The 27,084-nt window shown below is 35.8% G+C and overlaps 1 protein-coding gene across 2 annotated transcripts in view; it reads right to left on the bottom strand.

Moving 5' to 3' along the window:
• Positions 1 to 26,806, bottom strand: part of Slain2 (SLAIN motif family member 2) — a 58,442-nt gene extending 31,636 nt beyond the window's left edge. Inside the window, exons 1-3 of one of the 2 annotated variants that reach the window (XM_005319982.5) lie at positions 26,070 to 26,806; positions 7,290 to 7,438; positions 481 to 645 (exon numbers count right to left, since the gene is read on the bottom strand). In XM_005319982.5, coding sequence (XP_005320039.1) covers positions 481 to 645; positions 7,290 to 7,438; positions 26,070 to 26,458 — 703 coding nt within the window. In that variant the 5' untranslated portion in view covers positions 26,459 to 26,806. The remainder of the gene's footprint in view (positions 1 to 480; positions 646 to 7,289; positions 7,439 to 26,069) is intronic. The other variant, XM_005319983.5, reaches the window with a different exon arrangement.
• Between the last annotated feature and the right edge of the window lie 278 nt (positions 26,807 to 27,084).

The following is a 27,084-nucleotide window of genomic DNA, read 5'->3' as shown; positions in this document are numbered from 1 at the left end:
GAATCAGAGCAGAATATACTTTTTCCAGTTCATTGCAACCTGTCCCTTCCACGTTACTTACAGCACCCATCTCTCTTTTAATACATTCACATATAACCTCATATTATTGCTTATGGTTAATATCAAAGCCTATTAAAACTCCTTTAAAGAGTATTTAACTTTGCAGCTTTTATAACCCACACAGGCCATTTGATAAAGATCTATTGATTAAGACAGTCAAGGTTCTGACCCCATTTAATTACACCAGATTTTAAAACTTCTAAGTACATACTAAAGAAAATTACATAGATAGAACACATTGACTTATCTTTGTACTCCTGGTGCCTAGTATAGCTTCTGTTGCAAAGAGGTTCCTCAAAGAGATTTTCTTTAAGCAGTTAAAAAATTCATAAATAAAAGGAACCTGAACTAGTTATTTTCTGAAGTAGGGTAGTGAGTGTAAAACCATTGATTAATAACTCTATTCTATTTTCTCCTTACCTGAATTTCCAGGAAGTATAAGTTGTTTGACTATAGGAGGTCGCACTGGGGTTGAGGATGGAGAATTGAAGCCACTGCTGTATGGGCTACTGGCATTTGGACTGTAAGGACTTGAGTAACTCATAGAGTTGAAAGGATTATTATATAAATTCTGTCTCTTGAGAGCTGCATTTTAATGAGAAGGAGGAAAATCAAATCAATAACAGAAAAAGTTAGCATTTTATTAAAAAGTTTTCCTATTAAAAATTCGTTAAATCATTGTCTCAGTTTAAATAAACATACTTATAGTAGTAGGAAAAATATAATCCAACACACGCTTTCATTAACTGTTATGCAAACAAAACAGTAGCCACATCAAATGACAAAATAATATAGGTAGAACATATTCTAAACAGGCTACTGGCTATGAAATTAATTCACTTCTATCTTGTTAGAGAAAGTGTTTCTTTAATAACTCTTCCATCAATCCTGTGTGAGCTTTAAAAATAAATCAAATATGAAAATACCTGTGCCTAATTTTTCTATAATACACATTATTTTTAAAAACTGCACAAAATATTAAGTTTTTATTTTTATTTTTTGGTGCTGGGGATTGAACTCAAGGGCACTTAACCACTGAGTCATACCCCCAGACCTTTTTATTTTTTGAGACAAGGTCTCACTAAGTTGCTGAGACTGGCTTTGAATTTGTGATCCTTCTGCCTCAACCTCTCACATTGCTGGGATTACAGGTATGCACTACCATGCCTGGCAAATATTACATTTTTAAAATGGCCTTTAGGGTTTTGAAAAAAGAAAGCAATAATGACTGGTTAAGTCAGTCAAAGATTAAAAAAAAAGGGGGGGGAGAGATTTGCCTTTTTAAAAAGAAAGTTTATTCCCACCCAAAATAATACTTTTGTTACAAGAAAATCATGCTTTGTATATAAAATTACACAAATAGTACATCAGAAAGACTAGGATATCAAGTGAAATTATATAAGAAAAATCAATACTTAAACTAATATTTTCCCCTTCCATCCTATCCTAAAATCCACAGCTTATTCAATATTTATTAGGATGGCCAAAGCGTTGTAGAAAACATACAAATATAACATGGTACTTTCTCTTAAAAGGCTTGCTAGTAAAATAGAATTGGCTAAAAAAACAATAATTGTAAAATAAGTACTACAATAAAGGTGCAGAAGGTTACAGAAATGAACTGAGAAATTTTACAACTGAGAAAATGGGTAATATTTTTTGGAAGAATAGGCACTGAATGGTCTTAAGAGGATGAGTAGTAATCTGATAGGCCACTAAAAGTGGATAAAGTACAAATGTGCTGTGTTTACAATATAAACAAAAGTAGTGTCTTGAAAATGCACAGCATGTTCAGGGAATACACGGAGTAGTCTAGTATGAAAAAGCATATGGGAGGGACAGCTCAGAAAAAGTAGCTGGGAACAAGTCATGGGAGGCCTGGAACACTATGCTCAGGAGTCTTAAACCCATTGAGTAGCAAAGATAAAGCGATCAGTAAATTTTAGCAAAAGTGCTGTGATTCAATTTGGGGGAAAATAGAGATGGAAATAGTGATGTTGAATAGGCTAAAGTAGGCAGTATACAGGGACTAGAAAATTAGAAGAAAAAAGAAAAAAGGCATATGAAAAACTGGAAAGTAAATAAAACAAACAAACAAACAAAAACAGGTGCCTTGTTTCTGGTTTACCTACTGACAGAGTAGCAGTTTGGGGAGGAGGAACACATTTTCTCTGTACCATGTGAGATGAGACACCACATTTTATACATATTTAGTACATAGTATGGAAGCATCAACCCAAGAAGAAACAGGCTTGCAAATTTTTCTCTCCTTATTCCTTTACAATCTCCTTTAAAGCTTATTATCTTTTAGTTATTAACCACTATCACTCTATGCCATATTCTTTCTCCTGAGAAATCTCAAACATACACACAACATCAATTATCCTCTATCTGCCAAAGGCTCCCCATTATTTCTACTTCTAATCCTAAATTTCTTCTGTATGTCAGTCCCACACACACTGCCCATTTAATGTCCCTCTGGAGGTATGGCAAATATATCCCAGAATTCACATATCAAATTAAACTCATGAACTTCCTGATAAAATCTATTTCTCTTCTAGGGGTCCCTCTCTCAGAATGATAACATTCATCCTGTCATACAAACTGGAAACCTAGAAATCACTGTTGATCCAGGAACATTGGTGCATGCCTGTAATCCCAGTAGTTCAGAAGACTTGAGGCAGGAGGACTGCAAGTTCAAACCCAGCCTTAGAAATTCAGCAAGGCCCTAAGTAACTTAGTGAGATCTTGTCTCAAAATAAATAAAAAGGGCTGGCTCAGTGGTTAAGTGCCTCTGGCTTCAATCCCTGGTACCAAAAACCAAAAATTGTTGACACTTTTTTTCTTTCATTTCCTCATAACTGATTTGTCACATTTTTTCACTTCATCAACTACCATTTACTTGATGACATATTTTTCGTTTTTCATGTAAAGTTCATGGCTCATAACTTTTTCCCCAAGGCAAGCCATAAAAACTAGAAGTTTCTCCTTTAAGATAGGTCACAGAAACTCTAATCTTCCCTTGCCTTACTGTCTTGAAGCTGGCCATAAAAAAATTCTTTGATCTGCCTTGTCTGAAAGATTATAAGACCTCAATTTCAGAAGGTGTTCTGTCCCATACTCACAAGAAAGGAATGCTGAAGAATCTGGAGTTCAGATAGGCTTTCCTGGGTTTCCTCACCCAGTCTAGTAGCATTAGATCATACCCTTTTTGTCCAGTAATATTTCAACATGGTTGTCTGTACTTTGGTCATGCCTTTGCAATGTAGTCTCCATAAGCCCCCTCAAAGAACAGAGTTCTAAGAGTTTCTGTACTCTTCTGAACATGTACAGATTCCTGGAAGGTGATGTGCCTGGAAAGGGCAGATAAGCTCCATGCCCCTTCTCTCATATCTCCATTTATGCATCTCTTCATCTGTGTTCTTTGGATTATTCTTTATAATATATTGGCAAACCTAAGTGTTTCCCTGATTTCTGTGAGCTGCTCCAGCTATGTAATCAATCCTGAAGAGGCACAGTAGGAACCCTAATTATAGCCAGTCAGTCAATTGGCATTTGAATGGAGGACAGTCTTGTGGGACAGAACCCTCAATCTGTGGGATCTCATGCTAGCTCCAGGCAGACAGCGTTAGAACTTAACTGAATTGGAAGGAGCCCAGCTGATATCTACTGTAAGCTTATTGCTTTCTTCCTGGAGGGGAGATATCCCCAACTTCTGAGGTCAGAGTCTTTTGTGTGTTGATTGTTATGGTGTGTAAGTAGAGAAAAATGTTTTGTTTTGTTTTTTTTCCCCTATACTTCCCAACCCATCCAGCTAGCATCATGAAATGTCAAGAGCATCCTACATTCACTCTTGGCCCTCTGCACTCTGCTCTTCATACTACTGCAAGAATGTCTTTTCTAAAGTGCAAATTGGGTAGTATCTTCCAATCCATCATCTTACACTCTTACATAAAACTTCTATATTTTCCCAATGTTCTTAAAATAAAGTTCAGAATACTTAATGTGGCCTATAAGATCTCATGGTCTGGCTCCTATACATTTTTCTGACTATAATTATGTCACATCTCTTCCTTCCTTACTCTTCTCCATCCACAGTGACTTGTTCCAGTTCCTCATATAAGCCATTGGCTCTCTTATCTTACATTGAGCCTTTGCATATATTCTCCCTATCTGCAATGCCCACCTCCTATTCTCTCCTTCTCCCTTAGTACACTTACATTTTTATAAATCTTTTAGGACTCAGATTAAAGATCACTTCTTGAGGAAAAAAACCTTTGTTTCTCAAAGCCCAAAGCACTGTATATCATTCCTTAATTACACATTTTCAGTTACAAGGATTATTTTTAAGATTCCTCTGCCAGATGACATACTCCAGGAGTACAGGTACAGTGTTGTGTTTCTTTTTCTTTATCCTGCATCTCTCACCTTTTCCTAATGTCTGATACATAAAAGGCTCTCATGCATATATTCAGCTTAGTTTTTTTGAATCAATGAGATTAATTCAAATAGAGATGACACTAGACACCACAGAAATGGAGAGAAACACCAAAAGAGATGTGAAGCAAAAGACAGGCAGTCAGAGGGTTGGTAGGGGTTATGGGAAGTTATTGTTTAATACAGATACAGAATTTCAGTATAGGATGATGAAAAGTTCTGTCCAGATGGACAATGGTGATGGTTTCACATCAGTGTGAATGTACTTAATTAATGCCAATGAACTATACATTCAAAAGGGTGAAAATGGAATATTAATTTTACTACAAAACAACAACACCACATTGGCAAAAATGGAAGCACCTTCAAAGAAGACAGAAAAGAAAACAGCAGGAGGGGTAAGAGAGGGTGAAAAAGATAATGCAATAGCATAAAAACAAGATGAGTTTAGGATCAAGTGGTACTGCACCTTAGAGAAGTTAAATGGGATGAATAGAAACTGTTCTATAATACAATACCTAAATTCCCAGGAAGATTTACTTTATCAAAAAAAAATTTTTAAATACAATCTCCTTGGAAAAAGAGTAGTTTAGGAATGAAAGTTCAAACCTGCAATAGCCAAGTTATTTTTCCTGAAAAATTTTAAATGTATGTATTTAAAACATACATTATGTTTATAGCTATAACTATTATTGTGTGCATATATATACAATTAAGACATTGTTAAACAGATCTAGTACTTGATTGCACCTAGTTTTAGATCAAGAGAAACTCCTTCACTTACACAAAGCAAAAATCAACTACTCTTTTTGTAGTACAGCAGCTTTGCTTTTCTCTCTCAAGGACAGATTACTGGTTAATAACTGGTTTCCTGTTTTTTAGAATGTGTGAAACCAGGAATTTGTGAACTATAGCCTGCAGGCCAAATCCAAGAGACCACCTGTTTTTGTAAACAAAGTTTTACTGCAACACAACCATGCCTATTTATTTACATATTGTCTATGGCTGTTAGCATGCTCATAGCAGTAAAACTGATGTCTCACATCTCACAAAGATTAAACTGACTCTTTACAGAAAAAGTTTATATATTTCCTTATTGTCTGATATTCCAATAAGACTATAAGTTCCATGAAAAAAGGGATTTTTTTATCTATTATTGCTATGTCCTCAGAACTGAGAACAATCTTCAGAACACTAGGCCATTAACATTTACTGTTGAATGGTGAAAAAGTCCTAATTAAGTTGTAAATTATATTATTTCCAAGGAAAGACATGGTACTCAAGGTATAAAAAAACTGATCCTAAGAATTTTTTTTTTTGGGGGGGGGTACCAGGAGTTGAACTCAAGGGCACTGGACCAGTGAGCCATAAGCCCAGCCCTATTTTGTATTTTATTTGGAGATAGGGTCTCACTGAGTTGCTTAGCACCTCACTTTTGCTGAGGCTGGCTTTGAACTTGAGATCCTCCTGCCTCAGCCTCCTGAGCTGCTGGGATTATAGGCATAAGACACCACAACTAGCTAAGAATATTTTTAATAAATGTTTAAATAATATCTAACTGCAGTTTGGTCAAAAACTTCCAGTTATTTCAAGTTGTCTACACACTTGCCTATATAGTTAAGATTTCTTATGAATAGAACTTAAATCAAGCTCCAGAGAATAATTCTAAAAACAAATTGATTTTCAGACAGAACTTTTTTTGAAAATTACATTAAGACTACTGTTTTGAAAAACAGGGAAAGTAGGACTTTAGTATCAAAGCAATCTCAGATTCAGCAGCTCTATAATCACATCCTGTTAAGTTATTTGTAAATATACCATTTCTCCTTTCATTTTACTATATTCCAGTTTAGCTAGTCTTCCCTCTGGTACCCTGACCAATTTCAGCTTAAATGCTAACCAAGGAGCATATATTTCTATAATAATACTAATATACACTATTTAAAGTACACCACTGCTAAGCAAATGCAAAGAAAAATGAAAAACAAAACCTTTTTCCAGGATTAATAATCATGCATCAATTCTTTACCATCTGAGTATTTCAGAAAACAACAGTTTTAAGACTGAGAGAAATAATTACATTTTTCTTACATTTCTACCCACATTGGCATGCTATGTTAAATTTCATAAGTAGAGACATATTTTTGTCAGCTTTTTGAATGCTATTAAACAAAAAAGCATAACAGCAATTTAAACCTAAAATGTCAAATAGAAAAAAGAAACCATAATATGAAAAATACATTTACTAAACACCCACTGTGATCCAAAAAACATTCCAGCCTCTTTCATATACATTATCATTTAATCCTTAAAAATATCCTTTCAAATCTCATCAATCCTACAAGAAATCTGAGCTCATAAAAACTAAATAATATGAGGAGTCACACAGCAATTAAGTGCAAAAGTGAGAACAAGGTCTCTTTAGTTGTCTACCTCTATTTTTATACTTCATTGGTGTTTCCCCAAAGTATGGTAGGTGAGATAATTTTAGATGATATGAACAAATGTTTTATTTTAATAGTTATTGGTTTTAACTTGCATTAGAAAAAAAAAATCACATAAAGTTATAATTTCAGGGATTATTCCTAAGGATGAATGAGATTAAATAATAACGAGACTTTTCAAAAAGTTATTAAGTCAATGAAAAAAGAGCCCTCATGATGGTATGCACAATGTGGTTAGAAAAATGCTACTAAGCAAGTGGTGCTTCTGAAGAATGCACCACTCAATGTTTATGTTTTTTGACTTAAAAAACCAAAGAGTTAAATTTACCAGTAAAGTTGCAGACATACCTGACATAGTTTGATCAAGTTTATGGATAAGAGACTTTTTAGCACATTCAACATCAGGACTTGGGTAATCCAAAACTTGCCTGCACCATACTAATGGACTAACCGATTTCTGCGTTGGTGTAAGTTTTTTCTTTGGTGATGAATACAGCCTAGAAGAAAACAAAACAAAAAATAAAAACAAAGGGAACATTCATTACTCAGAATAATGTTATAAAGTAGAGATCCTTATGGATAAATCTATTTTAAAATGTTTTATTAGTGTATTGTAGTTATGTATAATATTGGAGCTCATTTTGACATAATCATACATACATGGAATATAATTTACTACATTTCAGTTCTCAATACTTGCTTTTCCTCTCCCTTTGTTCCCCTTCCTCTATTCTACTGGTCTTCCATATATGTGTGAATGATATGCATGTGCACTCAAAATACATGTATATAAAGGTGAAACTCACTGTGGTACATAGCATAATTTGACCAATTTCAGTGCTTTCTCCCTTTTCCCATCCCTCCTCTCCTCCACTCTGTCCCCTTCCTCTATTCCACTGATCTCCCTTCTATTTTTATGGGTTCACCCCTTCCTTTATTTTTCCTTATTTTGCTCTAGCTTCCACATAAGAGGAAACATTTGATTCTTGATTTTCTAATTCTAACCCATTTCACTTAGATGGCGTTCTCCATCCACTTACTGATAAATGTCATATTTAAATGGCAGGAGGGAGTAAAAGTAAAGGAGTATGTTTAAAGTCACCCATATTTATTTAGTACACAAGAAGAAAATGATACCATAATGATCAACAGAATGCCAAACTCAAGTGCTAAATGAACCCACATGAGGCATTCCTACAATGTACTAAATTTCTCTATTTTCATTATTAGAACTAGGAAGAAACATCTGTCTTTACAATAGTTTATTCTGTTTTCAGTAGTACATGACTAACTTCCTAATACAGGCACATCATCAAGTCTAGTCTAGGAGGCAAAAGGAGGAGCTAAATACTTTGCTCTCTGTTTTCCATCTCCCTTCCCCCCACAAGCTCATAGAAAAATCTACCATAATAGTTGTTAATCTTCTTTTCAAACAATAGTACATCTGGAAAGGCAAGTGTTAAAACCTTAGTAACTTAATGTAAATCAACTTACTATGAAAGAAAAGGACAGTATTTAATAAATCCCTGGGAAAGATGTACCAAAGGGGAAAAGTGAGCAGAAGATATAGGAGAGAGATGTACTTAAATTTCCTACTTTATAGTTTTTACTCAGATTAGTCTAGATTATGTTGATTGTTAATAATTATTTCAAATGTGACTCCACATAAAAATATGAATAGTTATTTACTATCTAACCAGGGTGGTTTTCAAATTAAGATATTTTAAGTGATATTCATGAAGTAAACAATTATGCTTTGATATATTTATAGTTTGATATGTCAATAAGACAAGGAGCTAATAATTTACATGTTACATTAATCAAATTAGGGCAATAGCACAAAGTGCTGGTCTAGTATAAATATTTAAATAAATACATCTCTCTTTTTAAATATTTTTTAGTTGTAGATGGACACAATACCTTTATTTTATTTATTTATTCTTATGTGGTGCTGCGGATAGAACCCAGTGCCTCACACATGCTAGGCAAGCGCTCTGCCACTGAGCCCCAGCCCCAGCCCAAATAAATATATCTTTACAGTAGCAGAATAGACAAATTATTTTTAGTAGCAATATGTGGTACCTTTTCCATCCCTTCTCTCTTCTTTATAATTTAAGTCTATTCTTACTCGGCTTGATCAAGATAATCAAGACTAATGCAGTAAATGATAATTTCTTTAGTCCACAATCCATATTCATTTGGACAAGGATATTGAAATAGAATCTAATAACTCACTAAAAATTCAAAATGAAACTAATGGAGTTTTCTTTCCAACCTAAATACTGTCAACATTCCATGACAGATGTCTATCTCAGCATGTAATCTTTAAAAATTACTATAACTGTTATATACTGATACTTTATGTTAGCAAACACACAACAAAGTCAACCTCTATAGATGCATAATAAACTTATTAAAATCACTTTATCTTATCACTCTTTTTTTTTTCCTGGTACTGGGGATTGAACCCAGGGGTGATGTGGGACATGCCCAGACCTTTTTTTTCCTGAGATTGGGTCTTGCTAAATTGTCTGGGCTGGCTTCAAATTTACCATTTTCCTGCATCAATCTCCCAAGTCTCTGGGATTACAGGCTTGTGCCACCAAACCTGACACTATTCAAACTCAAGTGCTAAATGAACCCACATGAGGCATTCTTACAATGTACTAAATTTCTCCATTTTCATTATTAGAACTAGGAGGAAAAATCTGTCTTTACAACAGTTTTGCTATTTTCAGTAGTACATGACTAACTCCCTAATACAGGCACATTGTCAAGTCTAGTCTAGGAGGCAAGAGGAGGAGCTAAATACTTTCAATTTTTAAGAAAGATTCCCCCTACACTGGCTGGTTTTTTATATAATTTACCTACATGACTCATGTCTAGTGCATATGTCATTTATTGTTAGCTATAAAACTCATGTTCAAAAGTGCAAAGAACAAGCCTCAAAAATATTAAGCTCAGTGAAAGAAGCCAGATACAAAAAAGCCACAATTCCCACATCTTAATATTCCATTTATATGAATGTCTAGAAAAGGATATGGAGAAGCAAATAGATCAATGGTTACCCGGGGCTAGAGGCGGGTATAGGGTTTCTTTTTAGGGTGATATAAACATTCTAAAATTAGATGGTATAGTATGGATATGGCAATGATTTGATGGTTGTGAATATACTAAATTAACAGAATTATACAATTCTCTGAATTTTGTAGTATACAAGTGTGGGCAAATTTTATGTACTATAAATTATATCTTTATAAAACTGCTTTTGGAAAGTTACAAAGTGCTTTTAGGATCTTTAAAAACACAGAAACTACTATAAACTAAATGAATAAAACATGAATAATTCAAAATCAAATTAAAACAGCATCATGACCATGAATCTCCTGTAGCATCTTTCCTGTTTTTGTCAATAGTATTATAATTCTTTCAGTTACAAAAGCTAAAAACTTACAAGGAATTTTGGATTTCCCAATTTTTTTTTTTTTTTTACTTCCTATCCTCAGCAATAATCTGTCACCACGTCCTACCTTTATAAACTACCTTTCTGCCCTTTCCTATATTTCCTCCTCAAATTGGTTCTCCTCTGACAGTAGATGGAAGTGGCTGGAGTGATTTTTCATTCCTACAATGATGAAAAGGAGAATGACTCAACAATCCCTGATACACCAACCATCTCTATCACTCTCCCCTCTTATTTCAGTGTTCCCAACACTACTTCAAGTATAGAAATGAATGTGCCACATAATGTTGGCATAAAATTATTCTTTGAAATCTCAACTAAAGATTTCCTGACCAAAGTATTTCTAAACCTGCCAGAAGACACATGAGCTGGGCTGTTCATGTAACTGGGTCTGTCTTTAAGAAAAAATTATGTCTCTGAATTTTAAGGAAAATTCCAAATAAAAATATTTGCAACCACTATACATGTCATCTCCTTTGCTTATGTCTTTGAAACACACAGACTTCTTCAAAGTAACCATTTTGCCTACTAAAAAAATTTTTTTTTCACTGATCGTTTTGCATTTCTTAAAACCTAATGTATGGTTTGAGCGACATACACAATAGACATAGGCAGTTAACTGATAACTCATATAATTCTACTGGTTCACATCTGTCAAGTTTTCACTTGCCTAAAAAACTTGAAACATTACCTCATTATTCTATTACTATTACAATTAAGTCATAGAGCTACAGCGGAGAGCTGAGACTCCATGTGCACAAAGAAGGCATTTAGAAGTAGGGCATGTTGTCTCCCCTTTCTCTACCCTCACCCATCAGTGAGCCCTGAAAAGCAGCTGATGTTACATCCTGTCTGTGAGGAGGTGATGTGAGCCAGTGCTCACTTTTGCTCAGGTAGTATTGGCAGGATCTTTCAGGAAGGTGAAAATTCACCCCGATCTAGATCTACACATAACATTGTAAGGTCACTGTTTGCTAAAAAAAAAAAAAAAAAAAAATTAAGAAATACATTCAGAATGTGACTGGAAACGACTCTTCATAATGAGAACACAGTTAAAGAAGAACAAAGAACAGAAACAAATATATTAATTAAAAAAACAGCAAAATGACAGCCATAAAACAGACCATATGAACAATCATATTAAATGTGTATGGGCTAAGCACTCTACTCAAAAAATAGTCAGACTGGATTAAAAAAATAAGATCCAATGACATTTTGTCTACAAAAGAAACATCTTAGATTCAAAGTCACATGTAGGTTGAAAGTAAAAGGATGGGGAAAAAACCATGCAAATAGTAACCATAATAGAGGTAGAATGGTTATGTTAACAAAACAGACAATGAATAATATTATTAGACACCAACATTTCAAAACAGAGAGAGAATACAGCAATTAGAAATGTAAAAACACTAACAGAAGTGAAAAAAATATAGAAAATCCAGAAATTTTGTTTGAAATTTTCAATAGTCCACCATCAATAACTAAAAAAAAGGAACTACAAGAAAAAAGTGGGGCTAGGGATGTGGCTCAGCGGCAGAGCACTCACCTAGCATGTGCAATGCTCAGCACCACATAAAAACAAAATAAAGATATTGTGTCCAACTACAACTAAAAAATGTATTTAAAAAAATAGTAAGGATAGAGAAGATTTGAACATTATTTATGAGCTTTATCTAATATTTATGGGACATTACACCTAACAAAAGATACACTTTTTTTTAAGTACACAGAGAACATTCTCTAGTATAAACCATACACCAAGTCTTACTGAATTTCAAAATATTGAAATTCATCAAAGTATTATGTTCCAATAAAAATGGAATTAAATTAGAAATCAACAACAGAAAGAAATTTGGTAAATTCTAAATAATTTAAAGATTAAACAATATAATTACAAATGATCATAGGTCAAAGAATATGATATCATAAGGGAAATTAGAAAATATCTGAATTAAGTAAAAACAAAAACACAATATACCTATATGAAGAAGCTAAAGGAGTGCTTTCAGGAAATTTTACAATTTGAAGAAATCTATTAGTAAAGAAAGTAGGTCTAAAATCAGTAACCCAAGGTTTAAGATCTAAAAACAAAATTCAACCCAAAGCAATCGGGAGGAAATTATAAAGAAACAGAAAATAGAAATACAATGTAGAAAGAAAGATTGAACCAAAGTTGGTTTTTTGTTTGTTTGTTTCTGTACTGGGGATTGAACCCAGGGGCACTCAACCACTGAGCCACATCCCCAGCCCTTTTTTGTATTTTATTTAGAGGATCTCCCTGAGTTGCTTAGTGCCTTGCTAAGTGGCTGAGACTTGAGACTGCCTTTGAACTCAGGATCCTCCTGCCTCAGGCTTCAAGCTGCTGGGATTGTGGTGTACACCAGAGCACTCAGCCCAAAGTTGGTTCTTTGGTATTTTTGTTTTTAAAAAAGTTATTTTTTAGTTGTAGGTTGACACAATACTATTATTATTATTATTATTTTTAAAGTGGTGCTGAGGACCAAACCCAATGCCTCATGCATGTTAGGCAAGCGCTCTACCTGTGAGCCGTACTACCCTAGCCCCAAAGTTGGTTCTTTAGAAAGGAAAAAAAACAAAACAAAAACAAACTTGAATAGATTTTTAGATTGACCTAGAAAAAAGACTAATATAGAAAAAAGACCAAAAACCCCACAAATTATAAACACTAGGTGTGGGGAGGTGGGGTGGGGGAGGAGGAGAAGGGGTAATTGGTATGTTAAAATAATTATAAGAAAATATTATAAACAATTTTAAGTTTATAAAAAAACTTGTCTGTTTTATCTGACAGACAAATTCTAGAAAGACATAGCTACCAAACAGGAGTCTAGGAGAAATACAGAATCTGGTACCTTTATAAGGTAATATTAAATTAAAAATTTAAAAGTCTTCCCATAAAGGTCCAGCCAGGTGTTCTCACTTATTAATGATATCAACTATTAAAGAAAAAAAGAGCCAATCCTACACAAACTCTTTTAGAAAATCAGGTCTGTAAGTGAAAATCTAAATGCTTCCTCCCCAAACTGGGAATAAAGTAAGAATAGGCACTTTCATTACTTCTATTAAATGCCACACTGTAGTGTCTATTCAGTAAGGTAAGAAAAAGAAAGACATACAGGTTGAAAAGAAAAAATAAAACTAAATTTTTATTTGCAGTTAACATGTTTCACTATACAGAAAATCCTTTGAAGAAATCTATCAAAAAAAGTAGTATAAAACTACTGTAACATATATGTTTAGCAAGTTTACAAGATACAAGATACTAAGCAAAAAACCAACTGTATTTCTACATACTATCAATGAAGAATCTGAATATAAAATAAACAACTCAACAAAATAGCATCAAAAAGAATAAAATACTTAGAAATAAATTTAACAAATGTAAAATGTGCAATGCAACTATAAAACATTGCATGTTTATAGACCTGAAAACTCAATATTGTCAAGATATTTATTCCTCCAAACTAATAAAATCCCTAGAAAATTTCAGTAGGTGGACTGGGGTTGTAGCTGAGTGGTAAAGCGCTTGCATAGCATGTGTGACTCACTAGGTTCCATTCTCAGCACCGCATGTAAATAAATAAAAGGACCATTAACAACTTAAAAAAAAATCTATGTATATATAAGTTCAGCAGGTATATTTTAGAAATCGATAAGTTGATCCTAAAATTTATATGAAAATGCTAAGGCCAAAGAATGGCCAAAACAAATTTGAAAAAGAAAAATATTTTCTTAAATTTGAAAATTTCTGGTTATACTCTTTTTCCATCCATTCTATACACTGCAGACAAAATGTTTTATAAATTACAAATCTGACTCTATTAATACTAAAAATTCTGTCAGTTTCTTTCTCCCCTTGGAGAGTTTCTCCAAAAAATGGTTCCCACCAACCTTGAGACCCTACAAATTATCTGTTACAGCATTTATTCCTTTAGCTTCATTTCTTACCTTCTTCCACCACCCAAATCTAAATAACATCCATACAGAACCAATTTTGATTCCTGGAAAGCTAGGTTATTTGTACATGTTGCTCCTCTAGCTTAAACCAAGTTCAAGTCCTCATCTTTCTCTGCTCAATTTTTTAACTCAGCTCATTTCTACTTTCTACTGAGTCTCAGCTTAAGTGTCAATTCTTTAAGAAACCTTCCTTGAATATCTCTAGTAAGACTGTTAAGTTCCCCATTAAGTACAACATACTGAACCAGTGTTCAAAGCATCTTTGTAGCCACTTAGATATACCCTATAAAAAAGGAAATTTCACCCCAAGCCCCATTCTAACCTTAAGGGACTTATTTTATACTTTATTCATTTTTGTCCTATTCAAATTTTTTGAGTTGGCATTTTGTTATGGTTTAGATATGAGGTGTCCCCCAAAAGTTCATGTGTAAGACAATGTATAAAAATTTAGAGGTGAAATGATCAGGTTATGAGAGCCTTACCCCAATCAGTGCATTAATGCACTTGAATGGATTAATTGGGTGGTAACTACAGGTAGGTACTGTGTGGCTAAAAGAGGTTAGGTGTCTGAGGGACATGCCTTTAAGCCCTCTATCTACTTCCTTGTTGCCATGTCCCTAGCTGCTTTCCTCCACCACATTATTCCACCATAATGTTCTGCCTCACCTTAGGTCCACAGCAGTAGAATCGGTCTTTATGGACTGAGACCTCTGAAACTGCTAGCCCCAAATTTTTCCTCCTCTATGTTGTTCTTGTCAGGTCTTTTGGTCACAGTAACAAAAAAGCTGACTAAAACAGTATTCATAATTAGAAAAAAGACACTTTAAAATGTGTTAGAAGTGATAAAAATACTACAACATGGACATTATGCTAAATGAAAGAAATCAGTCACAAAATGCCACATATTATATGATCTGTATATATGCAATGTCTAGAATAGGCAAATCTATCAGAAAAAAAATAGATTCATGGTTGTTTAGACATGGGAAAGGGGCTAGAATGAGAAGTAACTACTAATAAGTACAAGATTTCTTTTGGGGATGTTGAAAATATGCTATAACTAAATTATAGTATGGTCACATAATTCTGCAAATATAGTGGAAATCACTGAACACTAAAAAAAGTACACTTTAAACAGGTTTCTCTTATGGTATGTAAGTTACATGTGAATAAAACTGTTAAAATTGTTTAGAAATGAATTGGTCTTTAAAGATACCACTTTTCCCCCTAGCATAATTATTACAAAGGAACCAAACACCATATTAAATATTGAAATGTAATTAAGATTCAAATATGAAGCTGACAAGTCACACACACGTGTGGCACACAAATCTACATAAACAGAATAAAACTATATTTTATATAAAGTATAACAACCTTCAGTAATATAGAAGTATAATTAAAAAGTAATACCTCTTCCCCTTACCAAAGTACTCCCAAAGCTACTTATAGTTTGGAGTAAGTCTTTCCTGACTTTTCTATGCATGCATATATAGCACACATATAATTAAATGATGGAAATAGGAAAGAAGACTGTAGTTAATTTGATGACTTTATATAACTATAGGAATTACTTTTCATAGTGTAGTCAACTGAAAGTAGACTACTGAAGGACAACAAAGATCTATCTTTATATAATGTTAAAACAAGTTACATTAAAATGATTATGGAAATAATTTGAGATTGCTGTGGAAATTTTTTTTTTTTACAGGCCAAAGAAAATAATCAGATTTTAATACTTCAAAATCATGGCTCTCTACCCATTCACTGACTATGATACATTAAAAGCAAAAGATCAGAAGCTATATCTTCAAAGATCACTATATAATCTCTGATGCACTTACAGATGTTCAAATATTTGCATCTGAATTAACATTGAATAAAAAACCAGGATGACGCCTGTAATCCCAGTGGATCCAGGGGCTTAGGCAGGAGGATCCAGGATCACCAGCTCAAAGCCAGCCAAAACACCATTTTGTTAAGAGCATATGAATACTGAAATCGCCTCTAAGACCCACCCCAACCTTCCTAGATTTCACAAGCCATCCACAGTAGACTCCAATGCAATTATTCAACTTTATTTCTTTAAAAAGCTTTTCTAAATTTTTTATTGGAATACAATAATTATACATATTTTCAATTTTATTTCTTATTCTTTAACAAATTCCACTCTGGATAAGTGTCTTTAAAGGCCTTCTCTCTATCCTACTCAAATTTTTAATATTTACTTTTTCCCCTATGCTTTTTGACTCTGATCTTCAGCAAGAAATACTCTTTCATCTGTACCCAAATCCAAAATCCCAGCTCTCACATTCACATCCATATAAATTTTTCTTTTATGAACTTTTATTTTATTGGTTTCAGAGACAACTGAACTCTTGTGTTCATTCTGTCTCTAAACTCTATTCATCTTGAAAGCTCAGAATCATGCTTTACTCAGTTATTTAAACAAATATTTATGTACCAGCTACCACTTGCCACACATGGTTTTAGACAGGAATTCAAAGATGAACTAAGATAAAACTAAATTATTACATCTCACATAGAGGTTGTTAACTTCTTTCCCTCACAGGTTACACTGCCATCAAGAAGACTTACAGTACCTGCATATCAAATCTCTAGATTTGGGTTTCTAAGATTCATCCATTTGAGGTTTTGTTTTAGAATACTCTCCACATCAGCACTGGCCTACGGATAACCAGTGGCAAACAAAATTTTCATTGTGACAAGTCAGTGTAAGATCCATTATCTAAGATGGGAAATGAGCAAGTCTATTCAAAAGATATATCCACATCCTCAAATATTAACAAAGATATACAATCTAATTTCATTATAATTATCAAATGAGGTACTGATTAGTATCAAATATATACTAAAAACCTTTTCACTAACTTGATAGCACCAATTTTAAATCTAATTCCTCCCCTTATCAGTCTTTGGTCACTACACATTCAGCCTGGCCCACTCCTGCTTCTTGTTCACATTTTTCAAACAAAATAACCCAACAGTCACACATGAGCAGGTGCTCTTTTATTCTCTAACAGAGATATAACAGAAGCTATTGAATGAAGCGGTGGAAGGCTATGTGCAAGAGGTTTCCTTCTAGGAAACTGCACAAGTAAAGATGGACTGATATGTCATCGTAGTGAGATCTGAATCTATTTTTTGTGTATGTGGTGCTAGGGACTGAACCCAGGGCCTTATGCCTACTAAGTAAGTGCTACACTACTGAGCTATACTCCCAGTCCTATATCTCTAATTTAACTAAATATTCCCTGCTTCTTCTTATCTTTCCAGATATTTTCAAATTTCATGTCAGTCCTTTAACTTAAAAAAAGTTTACCTTTATTCCAGAATTTAAGGCTTTTCCCAGGTCAAAGCAAACTGTTTTGCATTTTTGAGCCACTTCTAGTTTAAAGATGTAGTTTAAAGGCTTCTTCTTAAATAAGCTACCTTGTTCCTAAAGGTGTTCATTTTCTCTATAATTTAGATCCCCAAATGAAAGAGCCCAGCGGATATAATTTTGAGTAAATGGAATAGACAAAATAAGAACTTATATCACTGAAAGTCTTAAGACCTACAAACTTTTATAAGTTCACTTTTGCTACTAAAAACTAACACAACAGAAGTAAACATGTACTGTACTTTGGTTAGTACAAATATTAAGAAAAGGGGTAACCCAATGTATTTATGTTAAGACATTACTTAATACTTATATTAATGAAAGTATTAACCAAATAGTCTCTTTTTTAAAAAAAATCTGTCAAAATCACATTAATTCACAAATAAAGTTATAGGTATGTTTCTAGCAGAAAGGCAATGAAGCAATGGTTTAAGTAGAGGGAGAAAGTAAATTGCCCTTTGGGTTCCCTGAGTAGTTTAGCATAGGGATTTGCACTCAGCATGGTCCCAAAGGTGAGAATGAGGAGCAATAACACAACCAGTGATCCAGACAGAAGTCTCTAGGGATACAACTAGGGATACAACTTATCTGATATTCCTGGAAAATAAAGACGTTTCATTTATCTTTCATGAAGGTAAATCTGACAAACTTTTTAAGTTAAATGTGGAATTTCAGGTTTAAAATGCAAAGTGAAAAACAAAACTAAAAGAATCACAAGATCATGTGTATCAGCTGACCCAGGTTCCAGTCTATCAAAAATGCTTGTCTGAACTGATTGGAGCCAAAATTTCTTCATTCATTCTTTTCATTCACCACTAAGGAAAACAGCAATGGCTTTTAATGAATCATGTTATGTTATAGCCCCTACATGATCAGAGAGTGATGAAACTGACCTAAATATCATCTACAGGATTTTTTGTTGTTGTTTTTCATTCTAAAAGCAATTCATGTTCCCAACAGAAAAACTGGCAATCACAAAAATGTACAAAGAAGTTTAAAACAAAATGCATCTGTAATCCTACCTGCTGAGGGCCATTGCCAAGTAGGAACGACGCATCGAAATTTCCTTGCCAGCGTACCCTCATGTTAAATAGACTTGCCTTGGACATTGCATGTGTCTTTGAGAAAGGTGACCCTGCTCAAGGACCAGGGTAGATTCTAGGATTAGGGTGTATCCTGCAGGTTTTAGGAAGTATCCGGGTTTAAGATAATTTGCGTTTAGGGTGTTCCCAGTTTAAGACAAATTTAAGGCGTTCCCGGTTTAAGACAATGTGGTTTTAGGGAAGTTCCAGGTTTAAGATTATTGCTGTGGGGAATAGGGCGTTTCTGCTGCCTGAGTTCTTGCTGAGTTCTGATGGAGAGAAAGATTTGGGAATTGTGCGGGAGAACTTGGATTTTCCCCAGAACGTGTTTGTAGAGGCCGGTGTTGAGTTTGGGAATAAAGAATTGTTGTTTGAATCTACAAGTGTGTGGTGGCTCGTGATCTTGTGCCCAGCCAAGACATTGGCACCTACCAACAATAGCCATGTCATTATTTTGGTTAATTTTAAAGCTAATTTTTAACATCAAACACTCTACCTAGACAGTATTTTCTTCTTTAATTCATAATGAGAGAATATAGACAGACATCTGCTAAAAACTTTACCTTGTATATCTAAATAGAACACCTAAGAAATTCTTGATTTGCCTGAGTAATTTAACTTCTCAAAAACAACTGAGGGAGAAATGAGGACTGAATCTGTTCTGATCATCACTTAACTAACTGGGGACATGAAAATGACTAAAATGTAGTTGCTGTGGAAAAAGTAAAAATTAAACAGAGAACTATCATTCAGTCTTAACCAAAAAGGAAGTTCTGTTACATGCTACAACAAGAATAAACCTTGAGAATATTAAACTCAAAGCAATAAACCAGTCAAAAAATACATAAATGATTCCACTTATATCATGTGTCTGGAGTAGTCAAATTAATAGACACTGAAAGGAGAAAGGTGATTGCCAGGGATTGGAAGCAGGAGAAACAGGGAGTTACTGTTTATAGCTTCAGAGTTTCACTCTGAGAAAAAGTTCTGGAAATGATGGTGATGGTTATACAACAATGTCAATGTACTTAATATCACTGAACTATACATTTTAAAATGGTTAACGGTAAGTTTTATTATATATGTGTGTGTATATATATATTTTTATTTATTTATTTATTTTGGTACCAGCGATTGAACCCAGAGATGTTTTTTACCACATAGTCATATTCCAAGCCTCTTTTTCTAATTTTTTTTATTTTGATAGAGGGTCTCACTAAGTTGTTTGGGGCCTCGCTGAGTTGCTGAGGCTGATTCTGAACTTGCAATCCTCCTGCCTCAGCTCCCAAACTGCTGGGATTACAGGAGTGTGCCACAAAGTCTGGCAGCTATTTATATTTTTTAAAAAAATGGATCAAAGACCAAATTGTAAAAACCATAATTATAAAACTAGTATATAAGAGTAAATCTTCATGATCTTGGATTAAGTGGTGATTTCTTAGATATGATATCAAAAGCACAAATAACAAAAGAAAAAATAGGTAAGTTGGACTTTGTACTACTAACAACTGTGTTTCAAAGGACTCAATAAAGTGAAAAGGTAGCACAATAAGGGAGAAAACATTCACGAATTACATTCAGAAGGGATTAGTATCCAGTATGTACAAAGAACTCTTACAGTTTATCAATATAAAAATAACCCAGTTAAGAAAATGATCAAAGGGTTTGAATAGACATTTATACAAAGAGGAGATTAAAAATAGCCAACAAATACATGAAAAGATGCTCAATATCTTTAGTCATTAAGATCTCAGAACCAAAATGAGATACTAATAGAATGGTTACACTAAAAAAGATAGATAATAACAAGTCTTGACAAAGATGCAGAGAAACTAGAACCCTCATACATAGCTTGTGGAAATATAAAATGGTGACACACTATGGAAAACAGTCTGGCAACTTCTCAGAAAATTAAACAGAGTTACCAATTGGAGTTACTGCAATCTTAGGAATATACCCCCCCAAAATAAAAACATATATTCACCCAAAACTTTGTAATTATTCACAGAATTATTCATAATAGCCAAAAGGTGGAGGCAATTCAAATGTCCAACAACGGATGAATAAACAAAATGTGCTAAAATCTATAAAATGGAATATTATACACGATATAGCAGGGATGAACCTTGACAATACTGTGCTAAATGAAAGAATAAAGATACAAAAGGTCAGATATGATTTCATTCATATGAAATGACCACAACAGGCAATTTGGTAGACACAGAAAGCAGTTAAATGGAGCTAGGTGTGGTGGCACATGCTCGTAATTCCAGATACTTGGGTGGCTGAGATAGGATTCCAAGTTTTGAGGTCAGTCTGAGGAATTTAGTAAGACTCTGTCCCCAAATAAAAATTTTAAAAAGGGTTAGGGATGTAGTAGCTCAGTGGTAGAGCATTTACGTAGCATGCACAAAGCCTTGAGTTCAATCACCAGTACAAAACAAAAAACAAAAACAAACAACAAAAAATACAATGTAGATAAATGGAGATGGAAAGAGGGGGAAATAATGATTGAGTTTGGAGTTTCTTTTAGAGATTATAATAATGTTCTGGAATTAGTGGTAATGGTTGCACAACTTTACAAATATACTAAAAGTCACTGAATTATATGCCTTAAAATGGTAAGCTTTATGGTATAAAATTATATCTCGACGTGGAAAACTCAAGGAAAAAATTATAGCATTAGCACAAAAAAGGGATAATCTAAAATACTGGAAAAAAATATGCAACAATACTAGATGACAGGGAGAGGAAGAAACATCTTTTTTAGCTTTTGAGGGTTTTTTCTGCCATAAACTTTTTCAAGTGGACAGTGCAGAGCAAACATTCTTGAAAGGAAATTGAAGTTCAACTGCAGGAAGGTGATAGTATGCTAGAATATAGCTTTAAATGGGTTTACGCCTACTCTTCTGAATGAAGGAAAATAATAGAAATTTTTTCACTGAATCATTATCAATTAGAAATGCTGGTATACAGTTCAGTGGTAGAGTGCTTGTTTAGTAAATACAAGGCCCTGGTTCCATCCTTTAGTACCATGTGGGAAAAAAAAAAGTCTAGATCAGAGGAAATATAATTTCTAAAGAGGAAAAATAAGCAATGTCTAGAAATTCCAGAACAGATTCTTTGCAAAATTCAAAATTGGGTTAAATAGAATGTTTGTGACTTTGAGGAAAAACTGATTCCATAAAATCCAAAACAGTCAGCATGAACAAGACAAATTAACTGTGATTTTTATAACTTTACTTCACTGTAGGCACATTATGATTTAATTACAGCAAAGCACTTGACAAAATTTTTCATAATATGCAAACAAAATGTCATATAAGCCTGAAAATTATACATGGGACAAATAGTTACTGAATAACCATAATGTGTGCTGATTAATAGACTGATGTTAATTTGGAGGGAACTGAATTACATACTTCATAGTAATTCAGTTGTCATTGTAACATTGTTTATTAACAATTTGAATGGAGACCCTGTAGGCATACCTACCAAATATAAAGATAACACTCCAAAAAAATTAGAAATACTTTTAAATGCCTAAATCAAGGCTAACAAAGTGAAATTTGAAAGCCTTATATTTAAACTAAAAACTTCATTTCACAAAAACAGGGTTAAAAAGATTAGTTTAACTACCTATGTATGAGATATGTGGGATAAAAGTTGACTGTACTGGCTCATATTAAGCCTAAGTAATAGAAGTTAAAACCATCAATGAATAACAGTTTTAAAATATATGATAACAGCATCATTATAAAAGTAATAGCATTTAGCTCAAGCCAGGTATACCCACCACACTCTGGTCAACTATCACCTAAAATGCTGAGTACAATTCTGGATACCATGAGTGAGCAACCAGAGTTCAGAAAAACATAACAGGATCAGACAATTATATTATTTAAGAAACTATTAAACAAAGTGGAAAAATTTACTCTGGAGAAGAGTGTTCAGAATATGTGGCGAGGAAAAGAGATCAGTGGGGACATGATAGTAGTCTTCAAATATTTAAAGGGGCCACTCAAGGGTTGGAGATGTAGCTCAGTGGCAGAGCACTTGTGACAGGCCCCAGGTTTAATCCCCATAACAGCAAAAAATAAACAATGGGGCCACTCAGGGGAAAAGGTATCATAGTTGGAAAAAGCAAAATACAGCAGAAACAGAATAGGCTTTTGGGTATAAATACCTGGATTCTAATTTTGGCTTCATGGTTTACTGTGTATTATTTGATGCTGAGTAAGACATTAATTTTTCTTACCTAGAAAATTATACCAAACTTATAAATGTATAAAAATTAAATGCAAAAATGTTTATAAGCTGCCTGGCACAGTCTGAAACACTGTGATGCACAAAAAATGTTAGTTCCCTTCCCTAGACTTTTCTGAGTTATTCTAGAACTGTGTTTTCCAAAGTGAGAGGTGCAAAATCAGTTTAGTAAGTGGTAACTGGCATTACTCCCACCAATGAAACCGAAGACAACAGAAAATATTAGAATGTACCACTCATAGTAAAAGTATCCATAGTTTTGTGCAACTTTCATGTTATTAATAACTTGTGTACTAGGTTATGAGGTAAAATGTATTTCATATTATAAAGTTGGATCCCCTATCCTCCCCCACAAAGTGTGACAGGCACAGCTGTAGACTTCTGTTACCTAAATAAAACGTAGTCTATACTATACTAACCAGTTCTATGGGAGTTCAATTAAGTTTAGGAAAAAACCATATCCCTTAGGGATTTAGTGTGTTCAGTGTACAATTGAATCTCAAAGAAGTCCAGCATTAAAGAAATGTTTATTTTTATTGAATCCAGTTTTCCCCACATTTATTTGACCCCAGAACCCACAGTTATTTTTCCCCAAAATGCCTACTGGCACTTTCAAGACTAGCATTTTGTGGCATATATATCTATATGGGGAAAACATTCCTCTAAGTAGGGGGAAAATAGTGTGATTGGTAGAATCCACAGATGGCAGGATTTGGGTTTGCCAAGAAAGAAAAAAACTCTTTTGACTCATGAATCTTCTGGCACTGATACCTACCCCCTCCAACTTATACCCATAAAACATACTCCAAAGCATTTTTAATATAATTTATCCAACTTTCAACTCTTAATTTCCACAAATCTTTTCAGAAAAAGCATATCTATCATATAAAGATAACAAGCCAGATTAAAGCAGCAAGGAGCCATCATCTGGTCAAAAGAAACACCTGGCATAGTATTTAAGAACATTTGCTTTACCTTAACAAATCTTATGCTCAGAAACCAAAGTACTCAAGGACTTAATCAGTTTCTTTAAGTGTAGTCAGTGTGTTCTAATTATAATCTAAAAAATGGGCTGATGAGTGCAGCTAATCCTCATTATTACAAGCATCATTATGATCACCAATTGGAAGGGGCAGGTGATATTAGGATGATTTTAGGTTCTTTTTTAAGTGTGTACATACTAAAGATTCCTTTGGGAGGATGTGATTTTATACTTACATGAAAAACTGTCACTACCATAGCCAATTCTAATAATACTTGTTATCACATGACAATAAAAGGCTTGGCATTATATATTTAAGAGTTACCTCTGTTATTCATCTTTCTAACTAGGAGTTACAAATACCTTTTGTAGTTGTCAGAGCTTACAATGCCATTCCTACTCTTTCCCCGCCCTCAGACTCCAAAGATACCTCCTCCTTAACATTTGTCCAACTACTTTAGACCATTATTTTCCTCCGAGTTTCTGAGCACTGTCAGTACTTCTTGTTCAACTATCATTCTTTCAAAAATTCACTGTATATATCCTACCTTATTTAGTTGCCTAAAACTTAACTCTCAACATGACTGAAATTGCTTTATGAACAGGCAACAACACTTAAGAATTTCCCATGATATCATGGAACAGTTCACCAAATATTTCTTGATTTCAATTTATTAGGCCTAAGGGTAACAGTAACTAGTATTGGAAAATTTACTACATGCCAGATCAATGCTAAATTATCTCATTCAATCTTCACAACTCTATGGAGGAAGCAATTATAATATTCTCCATCAAACAGGAAAAAAAGTTCAAAGTACTAAAGTGAAGTCCAAGGTCATACAACAAGTAAGTGGCAAAGTCAGGGCCTAAATCCAGGCAAAGCTCAGAACACTCCAGTTTCAGCCCTGTTATATAGTGAAGGATTTCCATTTCTCTAAATTAGAAGTTTCAATTTCAACAAAGAATAGAAACATATTAACTAAAAGTTAAAACTTAAAAAAAATTAATTAGTAGAAAGAATTTCCCACAGTCATCTTTATTAGGCAGCAATAAGACTCCAAAGATACCTCCTCCTTAACATTTGTCCCAACTACTTTAGGCAATGTCCTTTCTATTTATGAAACCGATATTCAGGTATGGGTCACAATTTCATCAAGAAGTGACTTAAGGCAATACAGCTTTGGTTTCGATATTTATAAGTAGGGCTCTTTTTCTCTGCTCCTAGGATAACACAGAAATGAAAACTGGGTTTGATAACTGTCGCTCCACAACTCAAAAAAAATTGCCAGATCCAATTCTTTAAAATTTAAGAGCCAGTTGCTCTTGTTCTACCCTTGACTCTTCACACAAAGCATCACCATCCTCTGCCCTCTTCACACAAAGCAAGCTTTACCCCACTGCCCAAAGGGCAGTGCTGATTCACATGGCTTCCCCATCTCCACCAGAAATATGTCCATTTCACCCACCTCACTGGCCCAGAACACTGACCGCTACACTGACACAGAAGACGACTCTGGTGAACCCTCCCCCCACCCCATATGGTGATACCTCAATAAGCAGACCCCTCCCTGACATCTCAAATGCCCAGGCCACCATCCGAAAGCTGGTATATTCACACAAAGCAGAATTCCTTCCGTGGAAGCAGCTTCCCTTCTCCGACTCCTCCAAGCGCGCAGACCTACTCAAGGTGAGCCAACCCATAGACCCCACCTGAGTCCAGCAACCCCAGAGGGTTCACCACCCAGAGAAGATTGGCTGCAAGCCTCTTTCCTTGCGCACACCTCGAATCCCCAACCCTAGCTGACCTTCCAGTAGCCAAAGCAAGAAAACCACTAGTCTCCTGCAGAGAACGGACCCTGCTACACAAAGCGCGGCGTCCTACCAGAGGGACCCTCGCAGGACGCTCCTCCGCCCACGGCCGGTCCCCGCCCAGCCCCGGCCGGAGCCCCGCGCTCACCAGCTCTCCTCCTCCTCCTCCCAGCCTGACAGGCGCTCCAGTTCGTCGGGCCGCAGCGGCTCCACCTCGTCCAGCAAGCCGCCCTCGCCAGATGCCAGCAAGGAGGTCGCGTCCCGCAGCTCCTCACTACTCGTCCGTCTCGGGCCCGATCCGGCCCCGCTGCCCGACTTGGCGCTGAGGCCCAAAGGGAAGCCCCGAGGGGACGCCGAGCCAGAGGAGGGAGTGGACACGCCGGCCCGAACCGGGCTGCCGGGCCCAAGGGAGCCAGCGCCCTGCACGGCCCCCGAGCGGCTCCTCAGCTGCTCGTTCTGCTTCTCCAGCTTCTTCACCAGCTCCTGCAGCTTCCGCACCTCCTGGTCCGCGTTCACGTTGGAGTTAACGTCCTCCATCCCGACCCCGCCGCCGGCCACCCGCTCGGACTCACAGCCACAGGGAACCGGCCGGAGGAAAGAGGTGTCGCCGCCGCTGCCGCCGCTCACTCTAGCCGAGGCGCCGGCATAGAGCAGGGACAGGCCCCACCGCCAGGGTCCCCCCAGCTCGGGTTCCGAAGCGCCGCTGGCCCCAGCCAAGCCGCCTCATCTGCGCCGGCTCCGGGATTGGGGGAGGCGGCGCCAATATCCGGCCTCTGCCGCCATCTTCCCTCCGTCCCTCCGCCCCCCGCAGTCCGGCTCTGTCGGTGACCTCAGAGCGTCGGCGGTGGACGTGTCCGCCGGCTGGCGCTGAAAGGACCAGGCGCCGAGCTCGCGGCGGGGAGGGGTCGTGGGCGGGGCCGGCGAGACGACCGTGGGCAAGAGGGGCGGTGCTTCGCCCGGAAGGGGCGGGGCCTGAGCGTCGGCGAAGGTGGGACCCGGCCCGGTGGGCTCTGAAGAGCCGATCGTGCGTCCAGCCCCGCCCGAAGCTGAGGAGGGGAGCTGGTCTCCGGCGGGTCGGAGACCCGCTCTCTCAGCCCGCCTGTTGGTCTTAGCAGAGGGATATGCAGTATATTTTCACCCACCAAAACGGTTTGTGGGACTCG

This window comes from Ictidomys tridecemlineatus, chromosome 9 (assembly GCF_052094955.1).
Source record: "Ictidomys tridecemlineatus isolate mIctTri1 chromosome 9, mIctTri1.hap1, whole genome shotgun sequence".
NCBI lineage: Eukaryota > Metazoa > Chordata > Mammalia > Rodentia > Sciuridae > Ictidomys > Ictidomys tridecemlineatus.
Note: the sequence above shows the minus strand (reverse complement) of the source record. Positions and strands in the feature narration are given on the sequence as shown.